General features: G+C 42.2%; 1 protein-coding gene across 3 annotated transcripts in view; it reads left to right on the forward strand.

Annotated features, from left to right (window-relative positions):
* The window catches only part of DMGDH (dimethylglycine dehydrogenase), a 56202-nt gene that overhangs the window by 13460 nt on the left and 23237 nt on the right, over window positions 1-19505 (forward strand). For all 3 annotated transcript variants that reach the window (XM_040340696.1, XM_040340705.1, XM_040340714.1), the window contains 5 exons: window positions 1405-1569; window positions 3394-3598; window positions 13469-13717; window positions 15241-15439; window positions 16804-16973. In XM_040340696.1, the coding sequence (XP_040196630.1) occupies window positions 1405-1569; window positions 3394-3598; window positions 13469-13717; window positions 15241-15439; window positions 16804-16973 (988 nt within the window). The remainder of the gene's footprint in view (window positions 1-1404; window positions 1570-3393; window positions 3599-13468; window positions 13718-15240; window positions 15440-16803; window positions 16974-19505) is intronic.

The raw sequence follows: 19505 nt of genomic DNA on the forward strand, positions 1-19505 counted from the left end.
TATCTCTTGGGGACTTCATTGGAGAGATATCTGCATTTGAGTTTCTAGGTGTGCAAAGCACAACTCTTTGCACCATTGGTATGTATTCCCACTCTCCTTGTTGGGTTTTTAAATTAACTTTATTTTCTGGAAATGCATCAAGAGGCTGGCAGGAATACCAATAGTCCAAAGTGTTTAGAAACACAGCCAGGATGTGTGGCAGTGAGGTCTTGATGCTGGATAAACAAGGGATATAACCAGTGACTCTGTTCACCAGACACCGGTTTTAAAGAGATTAATCCTTTTGGATGGATTTACCCTTTAAATCTTGACATTGTAGCCCCTAGGCATGCTCAACCCATGGGAAAAGGGAAGTAGAGAGTACACCGCTCCAAGTCTGTCTGCAAATTAAAGGTCTCTTGATACTACAGTGGCAACAAGACTGTGCCTGCCGAGGTCCATGATTAAGTCAATGATTAAGCACTTTGTATGAAACGCGTCTGCTGAACAGTGTGGATTCCTCATGTGTCATGTTTTTTTAAACCTTTGACTCTACAATAAACCAACAAATTTTTCTTCATCTCTGGATGTGCCGCTTTTTCTCTTTGTTGCATGGATGCTCAACCCATGGCCCGCTTGCCAAATGTGGCCCACGGAGCCGTCTGATGTGGTCATCTACCTCAAACCTATGACAACCCGCACAGCCACCTTTGGGTGCATGCAGCTCTACTGAATGATTATCAGTCCTCCATAATCCCTTTGGCTGCCATACATAAGCTGCTATTGTGGCCTGCTCCACGTTGTTCTTGTTCCCTCCTAACACACAGACAGCTGGGTGGATTACATCTAGTGGCATTCATACAAGGGTTCTGAAGGTGGGTTCTGAAAGTGGGTTCTCATAGTTGTGTGATAAGTTTGGTGTCATTCCGGGAGCATGTGAGTGCATTATGTGTAATTTTATCTTTGCCTAATAAAGAAGTTTTGTTACACTACTAGGGCATGCGTATCCACCGACTGTTTTTTTTGTTTAGATTGTCCACAGTCCTTGTAGCAATTCAAGGGGTGGCTGCAAATACCCTGTTATAGTGAAGGCTGCAACACTAGATCAGAGCTGTTTTTGGCTAGTCACACCTGAGTGCGAGTGTGGGATTAATGGTGATCTGGTTAATAAAAAAAAATAGATTTTTGTTATTGTGATTAAACAATGGGTAAACATCCAATGGGGATTGGTCCCACGGAAAATGAGTATCCTGATTGCTGTTTAAGTCTTTATTATGCTATTAAAAAAATGTAAATCCTTGTGGTCCATGACTGGTTATCAAATCACTTAAATGGTGCTGTTAAAAAAGGTTAAGCACCCCTAATGTAGCTAGATGTTACCCCAATCAGCAGTGATAATCACTATTCAACTGATGTCTTATGCAGGCTGTTGGGTTTCACCAGCCAGGAAGTATCAGAATAGCCTCAACTCCAACACGAGTGGATGAATTAAAATACCAGATGACCCGTGCTCGATGGCATCCAAATCCGCAGTATCTCATTGGGCCAGAAAAAGTTGAAGAACTATTTCCATTACTGAATATTGACAAGGTAACACAACTTTGCTACTAATGTCTCCAGCCCTGGTTTAACTTGGATTTTAGTGAAGGTAAAAAAAAAAATCTGAAACATTTCTAAATGGAATTTAGCAAAACCTGTTACCAGATGTGCAACAAATAACCAGAGCATTCGGGTGTAAAATTTAAACTGGGACCCTCCAATATCTTACATACAGTCCTCCACTGTCCATTTAAGTTCTTGACAACTTCTAAGAGGTTTCCCTAAAAGCAAGAAAATATTTAAACAGAAAATAACAGGTGGGAAATACACATTACATTGATTTAAAGTACATTGGGCTAGATTCACGTAGGAGCGCGTATCTTTCTTCCGGCGTAGCGTATCCTATTTACGCTACGCCTCCGCAACTTAGACGGGCAAGTGCAGTATTCACAAAGCACTTGCTCCGTAAGTTGCGGCGGCGTAGCGTAAATTGTCCGGCATAAGCCCGCCTAATTCAAATGTGGAAGAGGTGGGCGTGTTGTATGCAAATCAATCGTGACCCCACGTAAATGACGCACTTAAGAACGGCGCATGCCACTGGGCACTTAAACACCCTTCCTGACCAGACCAATTTTCAGCTTTCGGTGCTCTCACATTTTGAATGACAATAACTCAGTCATACAACACTGTAACCAAATGAAATTTTTGGCCTTTTTTTCCCACAAATAGAGCTTTCTTTTGGTGGTATTTGATCACCTCTGCGGTTTTTATTTTTTTTGCTATAAATGAAAAAAGAACGAAAATGTTGTAAAAAAATAATTTTTTCTTCATTTCTATCATTACATTTTGCAAAAAAGTAATTTTTCCTCATACATTTGGCCTAAAATGTATACTGCTACATATTTTTGGTAAAAAAAAAAAAAAAATGGGATATCGGCACTGTAGTGGCACTGGGCACGGTAGTGGCACTGATGGAGCACTGGCGGCACTGATAAGTACTGTAGTGGCACTGGTGCGGCACTGACAGACACTAGCAGCACCAATGGGCACTAAAGTGGCAGAGGTGGCACTGGTGGGGACTGTCATGGCACTGGTGGGGACTGTAGTGGCACTGGTGGCACAGATGGGGACTTTAGGGGCACTGGTGGGGACTGTAGTGGCACTGGTGGCACAGATTGGGACTGTAGGGGCACTGATGAGTAGTGTAGTGGCACTGTGTGGCACTGCTAGGCACTGCTGGGCACAATGTAGATGGCACTCACTTTAAAAATCACTTCTCTCCTCACACGCTGTATCGGTGTGAGGAGAGAAGAGAAGACCTCAGGATGACCTTTTTTTTTTTTTTTTGTTTACTTTTCTCTGCTCCCTCATTGGAGGGAGCGATCAGGTGGTGAAGAGCCGCTATCATTGGCTCTTCACCGTGATCCGTGTTGCGTCGGGTCCCCTGGACCCGGCAAGCACGGACACTTCCGCGAGCGCGTCTCAGGGGGCGCGCAAACGAGGAAGTGCACGAGGACGTCACAGGGACGTCGTGTCAAAACAACTCGACCGTGCTGTAGCAGTATTTTTGCTATAGCGCGGTCGGCAAGTGGTTAAAGGAACCAATTTAGAAAATAAAAAACAAACCTTTACAATCCCTTTAACTAAAGAAGCCCATTAGAAGACAACAGGCTAAACTATGAAAATAAGGTAGAGAAATGAAAGGAGGCAATGTCTGACTGCTAATGACTGAAATATGATGAGGATTTCTTGTTATGTAAATACGGAAAAATGCTTGTTTTTGAACGAGTGCAATTGCCCCATATCTTTTCTTTACTACTGGCTTTTGATTTATTTAGTGCTTCGGTATACATACACCAATTTCTTATTCTGTAGGTCCTAGCTGGCCTCTATAACCCTGGAGATGGACATATTGACCCCTATTCCCTCACTATGGCCCTTGCAGCTGGAGCTAGGAAGTATGGTGCCCAATTATATCTTCCAGCACAAGTGACAGCTTTAACACCTCAATCTGACGGTACATGGAATGTGGAAACACCTCATGGAACAATTCATGCCAAAAGGATTGTGAATGCTACAGGTAAATTATATATTTTGTATATATATTTTGTATATACATATGTGTATATATATATATATATATATATATATATATATATATATATATATATATATATTGTTTTATTTGAGAATATTTTTCTTTTTAATAATGCTTTGAAACCTACAAGTTAAAAAACGTTCTCCTTCAAATGTATATTCTGTCCGCAACACTTATCATAGGATCCCTATACTCAGAAATGATATTTTAATTATACATGGAGCATGGTGGGCTGGACCAGCCCTTGCCTTCTTATATGTTTTAAATATTCCAACAAGATCTCTCAGCCTTAAAAGAAAAGTATGTGTATTTTTTTCCCCCATTCATACTTACCTAGGTGGATACAGCATCTGTCCCCTGGCGCCTCTACACTGAAAACCAAGCGATCAAACACTACCAATCGCTCGGTTCTCACAGCTCCGTGAGCAGAAAGCTGCAGACTGTCAGTCACAGCTCTTTGCTCTTCTCCCTCCTCACTCATTGGAGCGCTGAGCTGTGGAGGGCTGAGATGGGTGTCAGTCCAGGCACCTACCAGATCCAGGCTCCCATTGTCGGGATAACGCATGCCTGGACTTCAGTCTTCTCTCTGCTGAAAACGGGTTACAAGAGTGCAAAAAGAATTGCATTCCTGTGATCCATAGGAGAAGTCCAGCCAAACAAACTTTGGCTGGACTTCTCCTTTAATTCCAGATTCTTTTGCTGTCCCCTTAAGACTTCTAGGTTTTCCTACTTCTGCATTTTCAAGCTAATCCTGTTACATTTTCTCTTATATAAATAATAAAGTTTACAGGGATTGTAAGACCCCCTCATAATTGTCACAGCAAGTTTTCAGAATAGATATCTCACCAGTGGAGTCCCCAAGATATAAGTAACTGTCGGGTAGTGTAGCTTTACCAAAAGCCTAAATACCAGCTTGGGGTCGACTTAAAGTGGAGTTTCCATCCCAAAAATGTTTTCATTATTGTGCTCATTAGACCTAAAAAATAAAAATTTTTTTTTTTTTTTTTTTTACTCATCTGGAAATGCCTGTTGCTATGCAGTCCCACGAAATCTTCCTTTGGAATCACCTAGGATCCTGACATCATCTCCCTCTAATGCTCCTGGGAAATGTGTGTCATCATTTCCCAGGATGCAGTGCGCTACCCAATTATCACTCCCTGTCCAAGACTTCCAGGAAGTAAGTGCTTGTGGGCTTCACAATGCCCACAAGCAAAATGACAACGGTGTGGACATAGTTTTATAAACTATGGGCTAGATTCAGCAAGAATTTACGCCGGCGTATCTATAGATACGCCGCGTAAATTCAAAGCTGCGCGGGCGTATCTTCTTTCTGTATTCAGAAAGCAAGATACGCCGAAATTAGCCTAAGATCCGACTGGCGTAAGTCTCTTACACCGTCGTATCTTAGGGTGCATATTTACGCTGGCCGCTAATGACCTAGATACGTCGATTCACAAACGTACGTGCGCCAGGCAGAATTTTTTACGTCGTTTGCGTAAGGCTTTTTCTGGCGTAACGTTGCTCCTGCTATATGAGGAGCAACCAATGTTAAGTATGGACGTCGTTCCCGCGTCGAATTTTGATATTTTTACGTTGTTTGCGTAAGTCGTTCGCGAATAGGGCTGGACCTAATTTACGTTCACGTCGAAAGCAATGACGATTTGCGGCGGAATTTCGAGCATGCGCACTGGGATTCTTTCATGCCCACATCATCCCCATTTGAATTAGGCGGGCTTATGCCGGCCCACATACGTTACGCCGCCGTAACTTAGGGCGCAAGTTCTTTATGAATACGGAACTTGCGCCCTAATTTACGGTGGCGTAACGTATCAGAGATACGTTACGCCCGCACTAAATTACGCAGGGCTATCTGAATCTAGCCCTATCTTTTTTTAATAACTATGCGGAGCGGCGGCGGATTGTAAAATAGTAAGTGACCGGATTTATATTATAAAAACGCAGGACATACATTTAAAAAATGCTAATTGTGGTTGGAACACTGCTTTAAGGCAAAATGGTTGCGAATGACTGGGAAAAGAACTTGAGGGCTTCAGTGTAAGGGTACAGTCTGTTATGTTAATTATGGAGTATGTGGCTCAGTATAGGAAAAGCTTATTTGTAGCCACCTCAATAAAGTCATAATAATATTTCTGATACCTATTTATGTAGTGAAATTTATTTAATACTTGTGAATTCAAGTGATTTGTCTGGGAAACCACTTCAAGTCTCCCCTAGTGATGGACCATGCAGCACTTCAGGGTGACAATAGAGTCCATCAGTCTGTTTTCATCAGACAAAACGATCGTGTGTACAGGGCTTTACTGTGTAATGTGGGCATCCTGATAGAGAAATTAGAAATATTCTACACTGGGAGGGGGTTATCTGATATGCAGATGGATGCCATAATCCCCACAATGTATAATGTGATTCTGGGAAGAGCCTTAGAACAGAATCAGTGTCTGTATTGCAGGGTTTACTTGCAGATAAAATCCACACAGTCTCTTACTTTTGACTGAAAACAACATCTGCTTCTCACAAGAAAATCATGAGGAAAGTTCAGCTAAAATCTGTGAGCTTTTCACATTCCTCATGAAACAGACAATTGTATAGACCCTGCCAAGTCAACTTTTCTGTGTAACCAATGGGAGGGTTCCAAAAAATGTGCGCGTTTGAGGTCCCAGTTCTCAGAAACAACCTCTGTGATGCATGCACTAAGATGAACCCGACGTGCGAGAGCGAGATTAAATAACAGCAGTGTCTGGCAGGACATTTACTTTTATTACTTATTAATCTCAGTCATGGTCAGTATATTGTGACCTGAAATGTGTATGACAGAAGCAGCCTCTGCTTTATCCTATTAAATGTGCATGGTGTGTATTTTGTCTCCCCCAACCAAAGCCCCTCTTCTTGCACTCCCACAATACATTAACAAAACAACACCATGCTCACCTTAAAGTGGTCCACTGACAGCAAACTTTGTTTTTTGTGCATTTTTTCTGCCCCTGAAAAGCCCAAACACTATAAAAGCATCACAATGCAATTGATAGACACAGTACCAATGAAAATTGCCATAAAAAATACAGCATTTTTAGCTAAAGCCTAAAGGGTCACTAAAGGAAAACCATTTTTTTGACTAAGATTAATGTCTGCAAGGTAGACGGACAGAATAGTGTAATGATTCTGTTAAAAAACTAGTAAATACCAATTATATTCCTTCATCTATATCACCTCCGGCATTCTAGTTTCTGTTCTCTCATTCACTTCCTGGTTTGCATTGCTCGTTCATGTAAGAACTACATTTCCCAGTATGAATTGCGGCACTACATAATGCGGGTTCTGTGAATGGAGAAGGAGCGGTTGAATGACAGAATCTCCACCGCCCTTTTACAAAAATGTATTGTGGGAGTGTATTAATACAAGTTCTGTGCATGGAAAAGAGGGCAGAAAGGGGCAGGCAAGTGGCGCAACTTTTCTCAGTCACAGCGACTGCTGGTAACCTTTTACAGCAACAGAAGACAGATGCTCAGTATAGTGTCCAGTGGCTGTGGGGAGACACTGCAGATTTGTAAGAGAAGCAACCACCTACTAGGTAATGGGGTACACACCCTCATACACAACTGTATAGTGCTGTATGCCAAAAAAACAAACAAAAAAAAAACATGAACTTCAGAGGGGCAACACAGGGCAACATTCCAACTTTCCGAGCCAATGGGCACTCATGCATGTTCAAAAACCATTTGAAAAATCTTGAAACATATTTTTTTTAGGTCCTAAGGCCCATGTCTGTTGAGACGCAGCAGCTGCATGGACTCGGCCACTGCTCTCAATTTCACATTTGCATGGGTGTGAATGCACGGCTCTGCCGTGCCCCCACATGGATGTCACTTTGAGAGCAGTGGCCATGTCTGTGCACCCTCTGCTTCCCAGAGTAGACATCAATGGGCCTGCCTGCACAGGGATGCACAGAAAACACCTGTGCATCCCCTTGCGGGTAAACATGGCCCTCACACAGGTATATGCTGTAGTACGCCCATGTGAATGAGCCCTAACAATGAACTTTGATTATTTTCGGTTTACTAAATGTATAGGGGAAAGTGGTTTGTTAACAAGGAAACTTGTTGATTTTGCCAGAAATACAGTGACCTTTTAAGTTCCTGTGTACCTTGCAGTTTTAAAGCATTTGTTACCCCAACACTTCATATTCCTGAGTGTGCCTGCTGTACCATGTACTTGTATAAGAAAGTATCAGGTTCTTTGTATTGCTTCCTTTATGTGAAATCCCTGGTGTTCCAGCCAGTCCCTCTGCTCTCCTATTAAAACTGACCACACTAAGCAGGAAAACACACCATGGTCAGTTTTCCAGTTTTCTAGCTGTACTGGGAACTCAGTGTGCTCTCCTCCAATGATTAGACTTGTCCTGTCACGCCCCCGCTGCACAGCGATTCACTGGCAAGCTCAGTGTGCTTCTCCTCTCCCCAGCTCTTATGCAGCTGAGAACAGAGGGAATACAGTTGTGTTCAAAATTATTCAACCCCCCAATGCTGTAAAGGGTTTTAGGGAATTTAGTGTACATTTGTAATTGTATTCAGAATGAAATCCTACAAGGACTTCTTAAAGAACCATATGCAACTAAAATGACATCAATTGGTTTTGTAATACAGTAGTAAATGTTTATTTTGTGAATTCTTCATTTACACAATTATTCAACCCCTTAAAGACTGCTTCTCTGAAGAACAGAGGTTCATTGAAGTGTTTTCAATCAGGTATTGAAAACACCTGTGGATGTCAGGGAGCAGCAATAAAGCCTAATAAGCACCAATTAGGCAGCTTTAAAATGACTGTGATACTCAGCTCCTTCTAGACATTTACTGGTGTGGTTACAAACATGGGGAAGTCAAGAGAATGGTCCAGGAAGACAAGAGAAGAGGTGATTACTCTTCACAGGAAGGGCAATGGCTATAAGAAGATTGCAAAGATGTTAAACATACCAAGAGACACCATAGGAAGCATCATTCGCAAATTCAAGGCAAAGGGCACTGTTATAACGCTACCTGGTCGTGGCAGAAAGAAGATGCTGACTTTCGACTGCTGTGCGCTACCTGAAGCGTAGAGTGGAGAAAAGTCCCTGTGTGACTGCTGAGGAACTGAGAAAAGATTTGTCAGAGGTGGGTACTGAAGTTTCTGCTCAGACAATACGGCGCACACTGCGTAATGAAGGCCTCCATGCCAGAACTCCCAGGCGCACCCCCTTGCTGTCTCCAAAGAATAAGAAGAGTCGACTGCAGTATGCAAAAATCATGTGGACAAACCACAGAAGTTTTGGGATTGTGTTCTGTGGACTCATGAAACAAAATTAGAAGTGTTTGGGCCCATGGATCAACGCTATGTTTGGAGAAGGAAGAACAAGGCCTATGATGAAAAGAACACCTTGCCTACTGTGAAGCATGGCGGGGGGTCAATCATGCTTTGGGGCTGTTTTGCTTATGCAGGTTCAGGGAAGCTTCAGCGTGTGCAAGGTACCATGAATTCTCTTCAGTACCAGGAGATATTGGATGACAATGTGATGCAGTCCATCACAAACCTGAGGCTTGGGAGACGTTGGACCTTTCAACAGGACAATGATCCCAAGCATACCTCCAAGTCCACTAGAGCATGGTTGCAGATTAAAGGCTGGAACATTTTGGAGTGGCCATCGCAGTCACCAGACTTAAATCCGATTGAGAACCTCTGGTGGGACTTAAAGAAAGCAGTTGCAGTGCGCAAGCCTAAGAATGTGACTGAACTGGAGGCTTTTGCCCATGACGAATGGGCGAAGATACCCGTAGATCGCTGCAAGACACTTGTGTCAAGCTATGCTTCACGTTTAAAAGCTGTTATAACTGTAAAAGGATGTTGTACTAAGTACTAAGATTGTATGTCACTTGGGGGTTGAATAAAACTGATAATGATGTGAGCACAGAAAAGACATTTGTGGTTATTTCATTATAAATGTTATGTTATATTTGTCTGACCTACATGTGCCTCTTTGATTTAATTGTAAGCAGGATGACTGAATGATCAAAATCAATGTCAAACTGGCCAAAACAATCAATTTCAGTGGGGGTTGAATAATTTTTAATACAACTGTATGTTCATTTATAAAAAAGGGACAAAAGGTATTTATAATATATATTTTTTATAATCTATACAGAAATGTTTTGCCTTTCATTTTTAAACTGTTGTTTTACATGGTGATCGTTTATAATCAATTTATTTGGTGTCATCAGCCCTTCTCAATTTTTTTCTGTAAACAACAGAAATCCTTTCCCCTACGTTAAGAAGAAGAAAGGGGGTGGTGTTTGTAGTCTTGTCCTAGAGTGTCAACACTGCTCCTTCCATAGATACAGTGGAGTGAGTGAGCGTTTTCACTCTAGGATCAGAATTGTAATACTGGCACGATCACCAGATAGAAATTAGGGAAAACATGCAAAAATACATGTAAAATGAACATGTAATCGTATTTGAAGATTTTTGAAATTAATGGTCTGGGAACAAGGACTCCTTAACGTGATTGTAAAGTAAAATTTTTTCCCCTCAAAGACAAAAAAAAAACATGTTCTACTTACCTGCTATGTGCAAAGGTTTTGCACAGAGTTGCCCTGAGCCTTCACTTCTGGGGACCCTCGCCGACGCTCTTGAATCCTCCACCACTGTGTGTGCTTCCTACGGTGGGACACATGCGGTCTCACTTCCAAGCAGGACTGTGTGCATCCATAGACACACACACACTACAGCTTGGCCTCGCCCCCTCTCTCTGCTCACTGGATTGGACTGACAGCAGCAGGAGCCATTGGCCCCCGCTGCTCTCATCCAAGCTTGTGAGAGAGGATAGAAAGACCAGCAGGTGGGCACAGCGCTGGATCTATACAGGACTTAGGTAAGTGTTTGAAGGGAAGGGGGATTAACAGGCGCTGAAAGGTTTTATTTTTTTTCATAATGCATGGAAAGCATTACATTTAAAAACCTTATAGAACTACTTTAATTTCTGTTACTTTGCTGTTTGTATAGTTTACACAATAGGGAACTATTTGTTCCATCTGTATAGAGATTGATTGCTACACCAATGACTTACTGACATTACCTCTACCCTTACAATAGACTTTTTTATGAGACATTACCAACATGTGGTAAATTTACATTATTTTTGAGTAAATCATTAGAAATAAACATTACCTTTTGAGTACAGTGATATTTGCTCAGTAAAGCAGCTGGGTAGAAACTTCAGAGAAACTTTCCATAGCATGTTAATAATTAACTGACACTATAGAAATGAATACAAGCTGAACTCCAGGATAAGCAAATATTGACCCGGATTCTAGTACGAGTTACGCCGGCGTATCTCCAGATACGCCGTCGTAACTCTGACACCGAGCCGTCGTATCTATGCGCACTGGGGATTCATACCCAGCAGGGAGGGAGAGGAGGAGAGAAGACAGCACATTACATGGTAAGACCTACCCCGAAAATAAGCCCTACCGTGTCTTCTGTTGAGAAAATTATTTTCATGTCAAAGATCTTGAAATCCTGTGTCAAGAATCGCAACGGGAAAAAGATTTCGATAACGATTCTTGACGATTAATCGTGCAGCTCTAGTGCTAATGAACTATTATTGGTAAAGAGCTGGGTTGGGTTTTTGTGAGTTAGGACTCCTAGAAATTTTGTTTAATGGGAAATAGGAAGGTATTACTCCAGGAGGATTTGTGTTTTGGGTATAGGTAGAGCTCTGTTGTCAAAGTTAATAGAGTGCTAGGAGACCTTCTTAAATAGTGATTAGGTTAATTGAAGGTAAGGATTGAGAAGTGTTAGAAATGTTCCTATCCAGAGGGAGCATGATTGACGGCCGGCTATGGCACGTCACGCTCCCCGAAGATAGCCGGAGTAGGTCTCGGCTCTTCACGGCGCCTGCGCACAGACTATGCGCAGGCGCCGTGAAGCGCCAAGTCCTATTTCGGCTATTTCCGGAGAAGCGTGATGCGCCATAGCCGGCCGTCAATCATGCTGCCTCTGCATAGGAACGCCCATTCCCCGCGGGGAGTCGGAATCGTCTCGCTAGGATTGCACAGTGAGTACCGGGCTAAAAAAATAAATACAGGCATACTGTAGCTCGCGCTACTATGCCTAATTTAATGATAGAAAAAAAAAAATTTATTAGGGTGAACCACCGCTTTAACTAGTATTTAAAACAGTTTCAATTTATTTTTTTTAAATAAAAATTATTCAAATAAATATAAATACTTCTAGATTGTAAGCTCTAACGAGCAGGGCCCTCTCATTCCTCCTTAATTGAATTGTATTGCAACCGTACTGTCTGCCCTCATGTTGTAAAGCGATGCGCAAACTGTTGGCGCTATATAAATCCTGTATTATAATAATTATAATAATAATACCAGATGAGCTAGCTAACCAGGGGCATAACGAAAATGTAAAGAAGAATGATGTATGCTTTAAGCAGGACAACATGGAAGCAGGAATTGTGAATATGAAGTTAGAAACATTTTATGGTAAACAATTAGACCCTGTGAGCGTGGTCTTGGTGCAGCTTTTACTACGCTCCCCTAGCATGCCCCTCCCACTTGGATTCTTGTCTATGTAGCGCTGGTGCCAAGTAGAGCTGGCTTCATGTTTCCTGGCTTGGAACAGCTAAAATGTTTAGTGAAGTCTATTCAGAGCCAAGATCAGGCAGCAGAACCAGAATTAACTGGATCAGACAGCTTCTGAGCAGCTTCGCTGCTTTTAGAAACCTTTCAGAAAATTCAGCGTGTAATTAGCTACAGTCCCCAAAAATGTTCATATTATATAACTTTAAAGTTGCAAAGAGTTACATGCTAGCACTACTGACTTATAAATGTTAGATAAAACCAACTTTTTTGCCACCCCCATAACTTGCTGTCTGCTTTTTTATTTTAAGCAGATTGCCTGTTTGTTTTCCTTTGATCTTAAGGCCCTATGCACACTGGCCATTTAGCAGCGATACATGAGGTTCTGGCGTTTAGCTGTGTATGGAGGGCACAGGTGCATGCCTACTACCGGTAGCCCGTCAAACTGTATAAGAGTCTAACAGCTGCTGCAGCTGGACGGTGCACCTACCTGTATGAACATTCAGGGCAGTAGGCGCAAAGTCTGATTTTTCAAATAAAGAAAAGGGGGAAAATCTGACATCTTTATTTCTCATGAAAAACATCAGTCTTGCATGATTCATCTGTTTCCTAATATTGAACCCTGTAAATTTAAAGATCAAGTAGGCATGCAAGTTTCAATTGCTCATTGTTCTTTCAAAATCTTTCAATATTCTTTCCTTTTTCCCAAAACATGATGCCATCTGTGGTATGCTGGGCTTTTTTTCTCAAACACTAGGTGCTGGAACGTAACCACGGCCCCACAAAACCCCTCCCCCTACACACACCCTCCAAATCACATCAAATAGTGGGTGTGGTCAGTCAAATTTCAGAAAAAACAGCAGGAGGGTCTTAAAGGGGCATTAAATACCAGGATTGCATTACATACAGAGTGCAGAGCTGTCATTTTAAAACACAGAAACCAGACTTCTGTGTTTACAAGTAATTGTGGTGAGCAGGCACCAAAGGGTCTGAGCCAGAGGGGGTGGAACAGCGTTCCACCAAGTTCCCCCTGAAAAAAAAGCTCTGGTGGTATGCACTAGAAAGGTTTGTGTGCCCCCGAAGTCTTTGCAGTTACAACAATGAAAGTCAAATCTCTGTCTGTTTTATATCCATAAGGATCTGTCCTTCTATGACCAGCTAAGCAAATTATTTTCTGTTTATTTGATTAACACGTGACATTGAATTTATCTCCTAGGTTTCTGGGCACGAGAGGTTGGAAAGTTGATAGGCCTGGAACATCCTCTTATTCCTGTGCACCATCAGTATGTGGTCACTGGTTCTGTTCCTGAGGTGCAAGCTTTAAAGAAGGAACTACCAGTCCTCCGAGACTTGGAGGGATCATATTATTTACGACAGGAACGGGATGGAATTTTGTTTGGACCATATGAAAGCCAAGAAAAAATGAAACTGCAAGATTCCTGGGTAACAAATGGAGTCCCACCAGGTAATACTTAATACTTAAGTTGACATAATAAAAGTAAAGCTCTAGTCAGGCTGTGGATAGTACTACATACTGCATTCCTAACAAGTAGTAAAGCTGTAAAACAATGACCTTTGTAGCTGCAGACACTGTAGAGCAATTCATTCTCAAAGTTCACAATGCATGCACTGGAGTCCTATCTTTTAGAAGCTTCCCCACAGTGCAAGCTCTGCACATTAGACATTAGAAGACTAGAAGGATGGTACATCAGTTCTGGGGAGGGGAAGTTGAGCTGCAGAGAGAACAAGGTGTCTGGTTCTGTGGGCGTCCACTGCAAGATTCCTAGGTAACAAAAGAACAAAATATGTTTCTGCTGCCTCCCCACCTCATTAAAGAATACCTTACTCATAGGCATGTGCACAGGGTGTGCCGAGTGTGCCTGGGCACACCCTAATCACCCCATGTGCATTAGCATTATCCAGGGGTGGCACCAGGTGGGGGGTTGGGGTCCCAGTGGGCAGTGTAAATGCCCCCCCCCCCCCCCCCATTATATTAAAGACTAGGTTCAACTGTAGGAACACATTACACCTATACTTAGGATGTAACAAAATATGCTCCCAATCAACTGTCTCCCACCACCAGAGCCTCCTCCCTGCAGGTGGCATTCACGTGTGTTTGAGCTTTGAGGTGCACACCCTAATACTATAGGCTGCGCACACTTATGCTTATAGTCATTAAAAAATACAAGGCTTTCTCTGAATAGTGGCAGTCAGGTATGAGATATGCATACTTACATTGGCCCAATGTAACTTTTATGCTATAAAAACCATACATAATGGTTTAAAACAAGCCTCCACTAACCTCTGTAACTGCAGACACTATAGAGCAATTAATCCCTAATGTTTACACCACAATCATTGGAGTCCTTATTGTCAGCAGCTCCTTCCTAGAGCACATGCTCTGTGGTTCCAATAAAGATTAGAAGAGGGGAAGGTTGCTAATTCAATACTTGGAGGGGGAGCTGAGCAAAGAGAAAAAAAAGTTTATGATTTCATCATGGGTGTCCATGCAAAACAGTAGTAGTAATATAGATGTTTTTTTAGGGCTTTAGTCTGTACCTGTAGTGTGTTTGTACTTTAATGCTGGCTCCACCAGCTTTGCAGACTTTTCTTCCATTCACTTTCCTGACACTCCATTCAGTCACGGGGAGTGAGGGAGAGTTAACCCCGTGTAAGTCAAAACTCGGAGCTTAAAACAGGGCTGAAGACTCTTTCTCTGTTCTTGGCCAGTTGCCAAGCACCAACCTATCACATTGGGAAGAAGGGGCATGGGTCAAATGCTATCCAGACCCAGGAGTACAGGTTACTTTTCTCTGCTCCTAGCAACCAAACTGAGCAGCATGGGATTGACGGGAAGGTATAGGTTGCTGGTGGGGATGCCATTAAAGTGAATCTGTTTAACAAACATTCTAACTGTTAATAGTTTTTTTTTTTACACTGTTGGCAATAACCAAGGTTAGCCTGTAACTAACACTCTATTTTCTGTAGGTTTTGGGAAAGAATTGTTTGAGTCTGATCTTGACAGAATTATGGAACATGTAGAAGCTGCAATGGAGATGGTTCCTGTGCTGAGAAATGCAGAGATTATCAATATAGTTTCTGGACCCATAACGTACTCTCCAGATATCCTTCCAATGGTGGGGCCACACCAAGGTGTCCGAAACTACTGGGTTGCTGTTGGCTTTGGGTAAGTGTATACACTATACAGTTAGCTGGATTCACGTAGGGCGGCGTATTTTTGAGCCGGCGTAGCGTATCGTATTTACGCTACGCCGCCGTAAGTCAGAGAGGCAGTTGCTGTATTCACAAAGCACTTGCCTCCTAAGTTACGGCGGCGTATCGTAAATGGGCCGGCGTAAGCGCACCTAATTCAAATTGTGAAGAGGTGGGCGTGTTTTATGTAAATAAACCATGACCCGACGTGATTGACGTTTTTAACGAACGGCGCATCCTGTGGACATATCCCAGTGTGCATTGCTCCAAAGTACGCCGCAAGGACTTATTGGTTTCAACGTGAACGTAAATTACATCCAGCCCCATTCACGGACGACTTACGCAAACGACGTAAAATTTTCAAAATTCGACGCGGGAACGACGTCCATACTTAACATTGGCTAGGTCAGCTATTTGTTCGACTAACTTTACGCCTGAAAACGCCTTACGTAAACGGCGTATCTTTACTGCGTCAGGCAAGCGTATGTTCGTGAATAGGCGTATCTCGCTGATTTACGCGTTCTAGGCGTAAATCAGCTTTCACGCCCCTAGCGGCCCGCGGACCTAGACAGCTAAGATACGACGGCGCAGGTAGTCGTATCTTAGCTACATTTAAGTGTATCTCAATTTGAGAATACACTTAAATGTATGACGGCTTAGATTCAGAGTTACGACGGCGTATCTACTTTAACTCTTTGTGAATCTAGCTAAGTATGTTGGTTTATGATGTGAAGAATCGAGAAATTATCTTTGTTTGTTCAGATTAGTTCATTCTATCACTCCCCCCATGCATAATCACCCCATAACAGCGTAGGAGCATTTTTAATATGATTTGGGATTCTTGGTGTTCCCAGAATCTTGAAAGAGGAATTGTGATTTTTGGTGTAAGAGTAGATTTTCTAGCTTTTCTCTACAGGCCTTTTTTTAATCCAGGTGTAATGCAATGATTACACATAAGGTGGTAGGCCAGTATTTGCATGCATGGTCTGCTTTAAGTGAGGAGAGCTCCTTTTAAAGCCAAGCTTACATTGTTACTGGTCTTGATGGATTCTCCCAGAACCCACCAAAGGGCAGGCCACAAAACATTGTATCACACACCCCCTTTCAGCAATCACTAGCTATTTATGAATGACATTTAACAACACTCTGGTCTGTCTTGGCTGTGCTGGGGGGTGATAGGAAGACATTTAAAGACTGATTAAACCCTGCCTTGTCTCATACAAAGCTGGGCATTTGTAGTGGAGTTTTGCTTTCGTACTAACAATGTACTAACAGCTTTTCTCTCTGTTTTTGAATCTGGTCAGTGCCTTGATATCATATTGTTTTTCCTATTTTCAGGTATGGTGTCATCCATGCTGGAGGCATTGGTAAGTTCTTAAGTGACTGGATCCTGGACGGAGAACCTCCTTTCGACCTCATTGAACTAGACCCAAACAGATATGGCAAATGGACCACTACACAGTATACAGCACAGAAAGCAAGAGAATCTTATGGATTGAACAACATTGGTACATCTATTTTGCATTGATAAAAATAAGTGTGACTAAACAATGCCATAGGTCTGTAGCATGACGCCAAGCTACATTGCTTTGTTTAATGTCTTCATTTTCTTGGGTTTTCCTGCAGCCAGCAAAATGTTCTTAATGTAAGTATCATATTAAAAATACTTCCATTCTGAACCATATTCCCACCTTTAAAATTCAGAGAGACTACGACTGCATTAAACAGGAATCGAATCCGGGTCTCCCCTGTGCCAGGCGAGAATTATACTGAATCCCACTCCTGAACAGTTATGTTTTTGTTAAAGATTTTTTTATTTTATTATTATTATAATTGGGGAACAGGTTCACAGAGACCACAACAATAATACAGTCAAATAGCAATGATCTATATTCAAGTAATAATACAGATATCTGGGATCTAGCTTATACAAAATAGATGATGTAGCACCTTCCTTGACTGATATCAACGTATGTTGAGAGGCTGAATAGGTGGTTGGTGTTTTTGTTCAGGTCTATCTATAGGGCTGTATCTGTTGGTTCCTAATGCAGGACCCCATGTCTATAGGGTTGACTCACCACCCTGGTCTCAGTGAGTTAGGTTAGTATAGCCCTGCGGGCCCCGCTCCCCTACTATTTCTAAATAATCAGAAAATAAATAGAAAAAGGAGAGGAAAAATAGGAAGGAGAAGAGGAGTTTGGGCAATGCCCTAGAATATAGAGAAAGAGAAGAGTGTATATCAAAGGGGAAAAGGAGGTAGGGGGTTGTGCTGAGGTGAAGGGGGGAGTTCACGAAAATGGACCTATGCATCCACTCAGTAAATACGGAGGGTGTAAGGTATGCCGTTACCCTGCCGTCTCCTGAATTTGGGCAGCCATCTATTTAGATTCTGAGGTATCAGGCCTGAGGGTCTCTTCCTCTGAGGGCTTCTCCCTCCTCTGAATATTTGAAAATATTCCACAGTTGCCAAGTCTTGGAGTATGTCTCTTGTCTGTCTTGGCTTGTAAGAATGAGGTCTTCCATTTTGTTAATGTCGTCTACCTTTTGGAGCCATAAGTCAATGGTCATGGGTGTGGTGATTTCCAGTTCAGTGGAATACAGGCTTTGGCCGCATCTAGTAGGTGACGGACAACTGACTTTTTGTAGGCGTGTGAGGGTGTGTCATTAGCGCGTAGGAGGAAAAATGCCGATTTGTCTGGAACTGTACGGTCTGTAAATTTTTGTGTTATCCTTCGGACTTCTTCCCAGAAGTTCCGGATCCGAGGGGAATACCCAGAAAATGTGTACCAGGGTGCCTCTTTCCGTTTGGCAGCGCCAGCAAAGATCTGACGCTGTCAGAAAAAAAATTGTGTAACAGGGCTGGGGTTCTATACCAACGTGTAAGGATTTTGTAGTTGGTCTCCTGGATTTTGTTGCATATGGACGACTTGTGTGTAAATGTGAGGATATGTTATTTTTTTGGGGTTAGAGAGATTTTTCCTTGGAGGAATATGGAGGCCACCATTACTCACCTTCATCTGACAGAATGTTGTGAAGGCTTTTGATCAGAATAACAATCAGGAAATGAGCATTTTTAAAAAGATAGTTATGCAGTGGCAGCCTCTATATATTTCTGTAAATAATAACTTTTTTTCTGATTTTTTTTCATAGAATTTTTGTTGACATATAAACAGTATCACAGGCTTGTATCAAATTGTCAAAAAATATGCAGACAAGTGTAAGGGATAATGCAGTATCCAGGGCTACTACACATTAGTGTGGGTAGTTATAAACAATGCAGACCTTTGGGACACCAGATAGGTGACCCACATTCCCTGACCTGCAGGCCTTTAATTGCTCTAACAGCCTCCTAGGGCTGGGAACATAGAAAAATACAAAACAATTATAGACAACTGAGGTCAGTGTTCCCAGACTTTAAAGAATTTGTCTTATGCATTTAAGGATGCTGTAAAGTTTCTCATTGACAAGCAGCACATTCATATATGTTTTAACCTCTTGCAAGACCACCGTAGGTTTTTTCCAACCTCTGGCAATAGTTTATTTAGCTACTATAGAAAGGAAGGTAGAACGTTTTTGCTGGGGGTTAGTAAGGCCTGGGATAGTGAGGTAGTAAAGAGCTATTCTAGGGTAACTTTCTGGATATTCCCTGTTTAGAACAGTGGATTTGGCTTGATTATTCCTAAAACCTGAGAACACAGTTAAGATTGTGGTGGGGGAATGCAGGAATTGGTAAAGCCTAAAACACACTATGAGTTTTTTTTTTCATGCAACCCAGTAGGTTAAATGACAAAAAACTGTCAGCTCCGGTCGGAGCAGCTGTACTAACTATGCAAAGTTAGTACAGCAATCTCTCCTGTTGAACTATTGAGTTCTGACAGGGGGACAGGGACAGACCCCCCCAACCCCCCCGCCAGAATTCAGTATGCTCGTCTGACAGAAGCTGATATCACCCAACATTTAGCCCGCGTGTATGTGGCTTAAGGGTCAGGAGGGTGTTGTCTGCAGACAAGCTGATTCTGAAGTCAAGGCCTGTGCATACA

Source organism: Rana temporaria, chromosome 1, assembly GCF_905171775.1.
Source record: "Rana temporaria chromosome 1, aRanTem1.1, whole genome shotgun sequence".
Taxonomy (NCBI): Eukaryota; Metazoa; Chordata; class Amphibia; order Anura; family Ranidae; genus Rana; species Rana temporaria.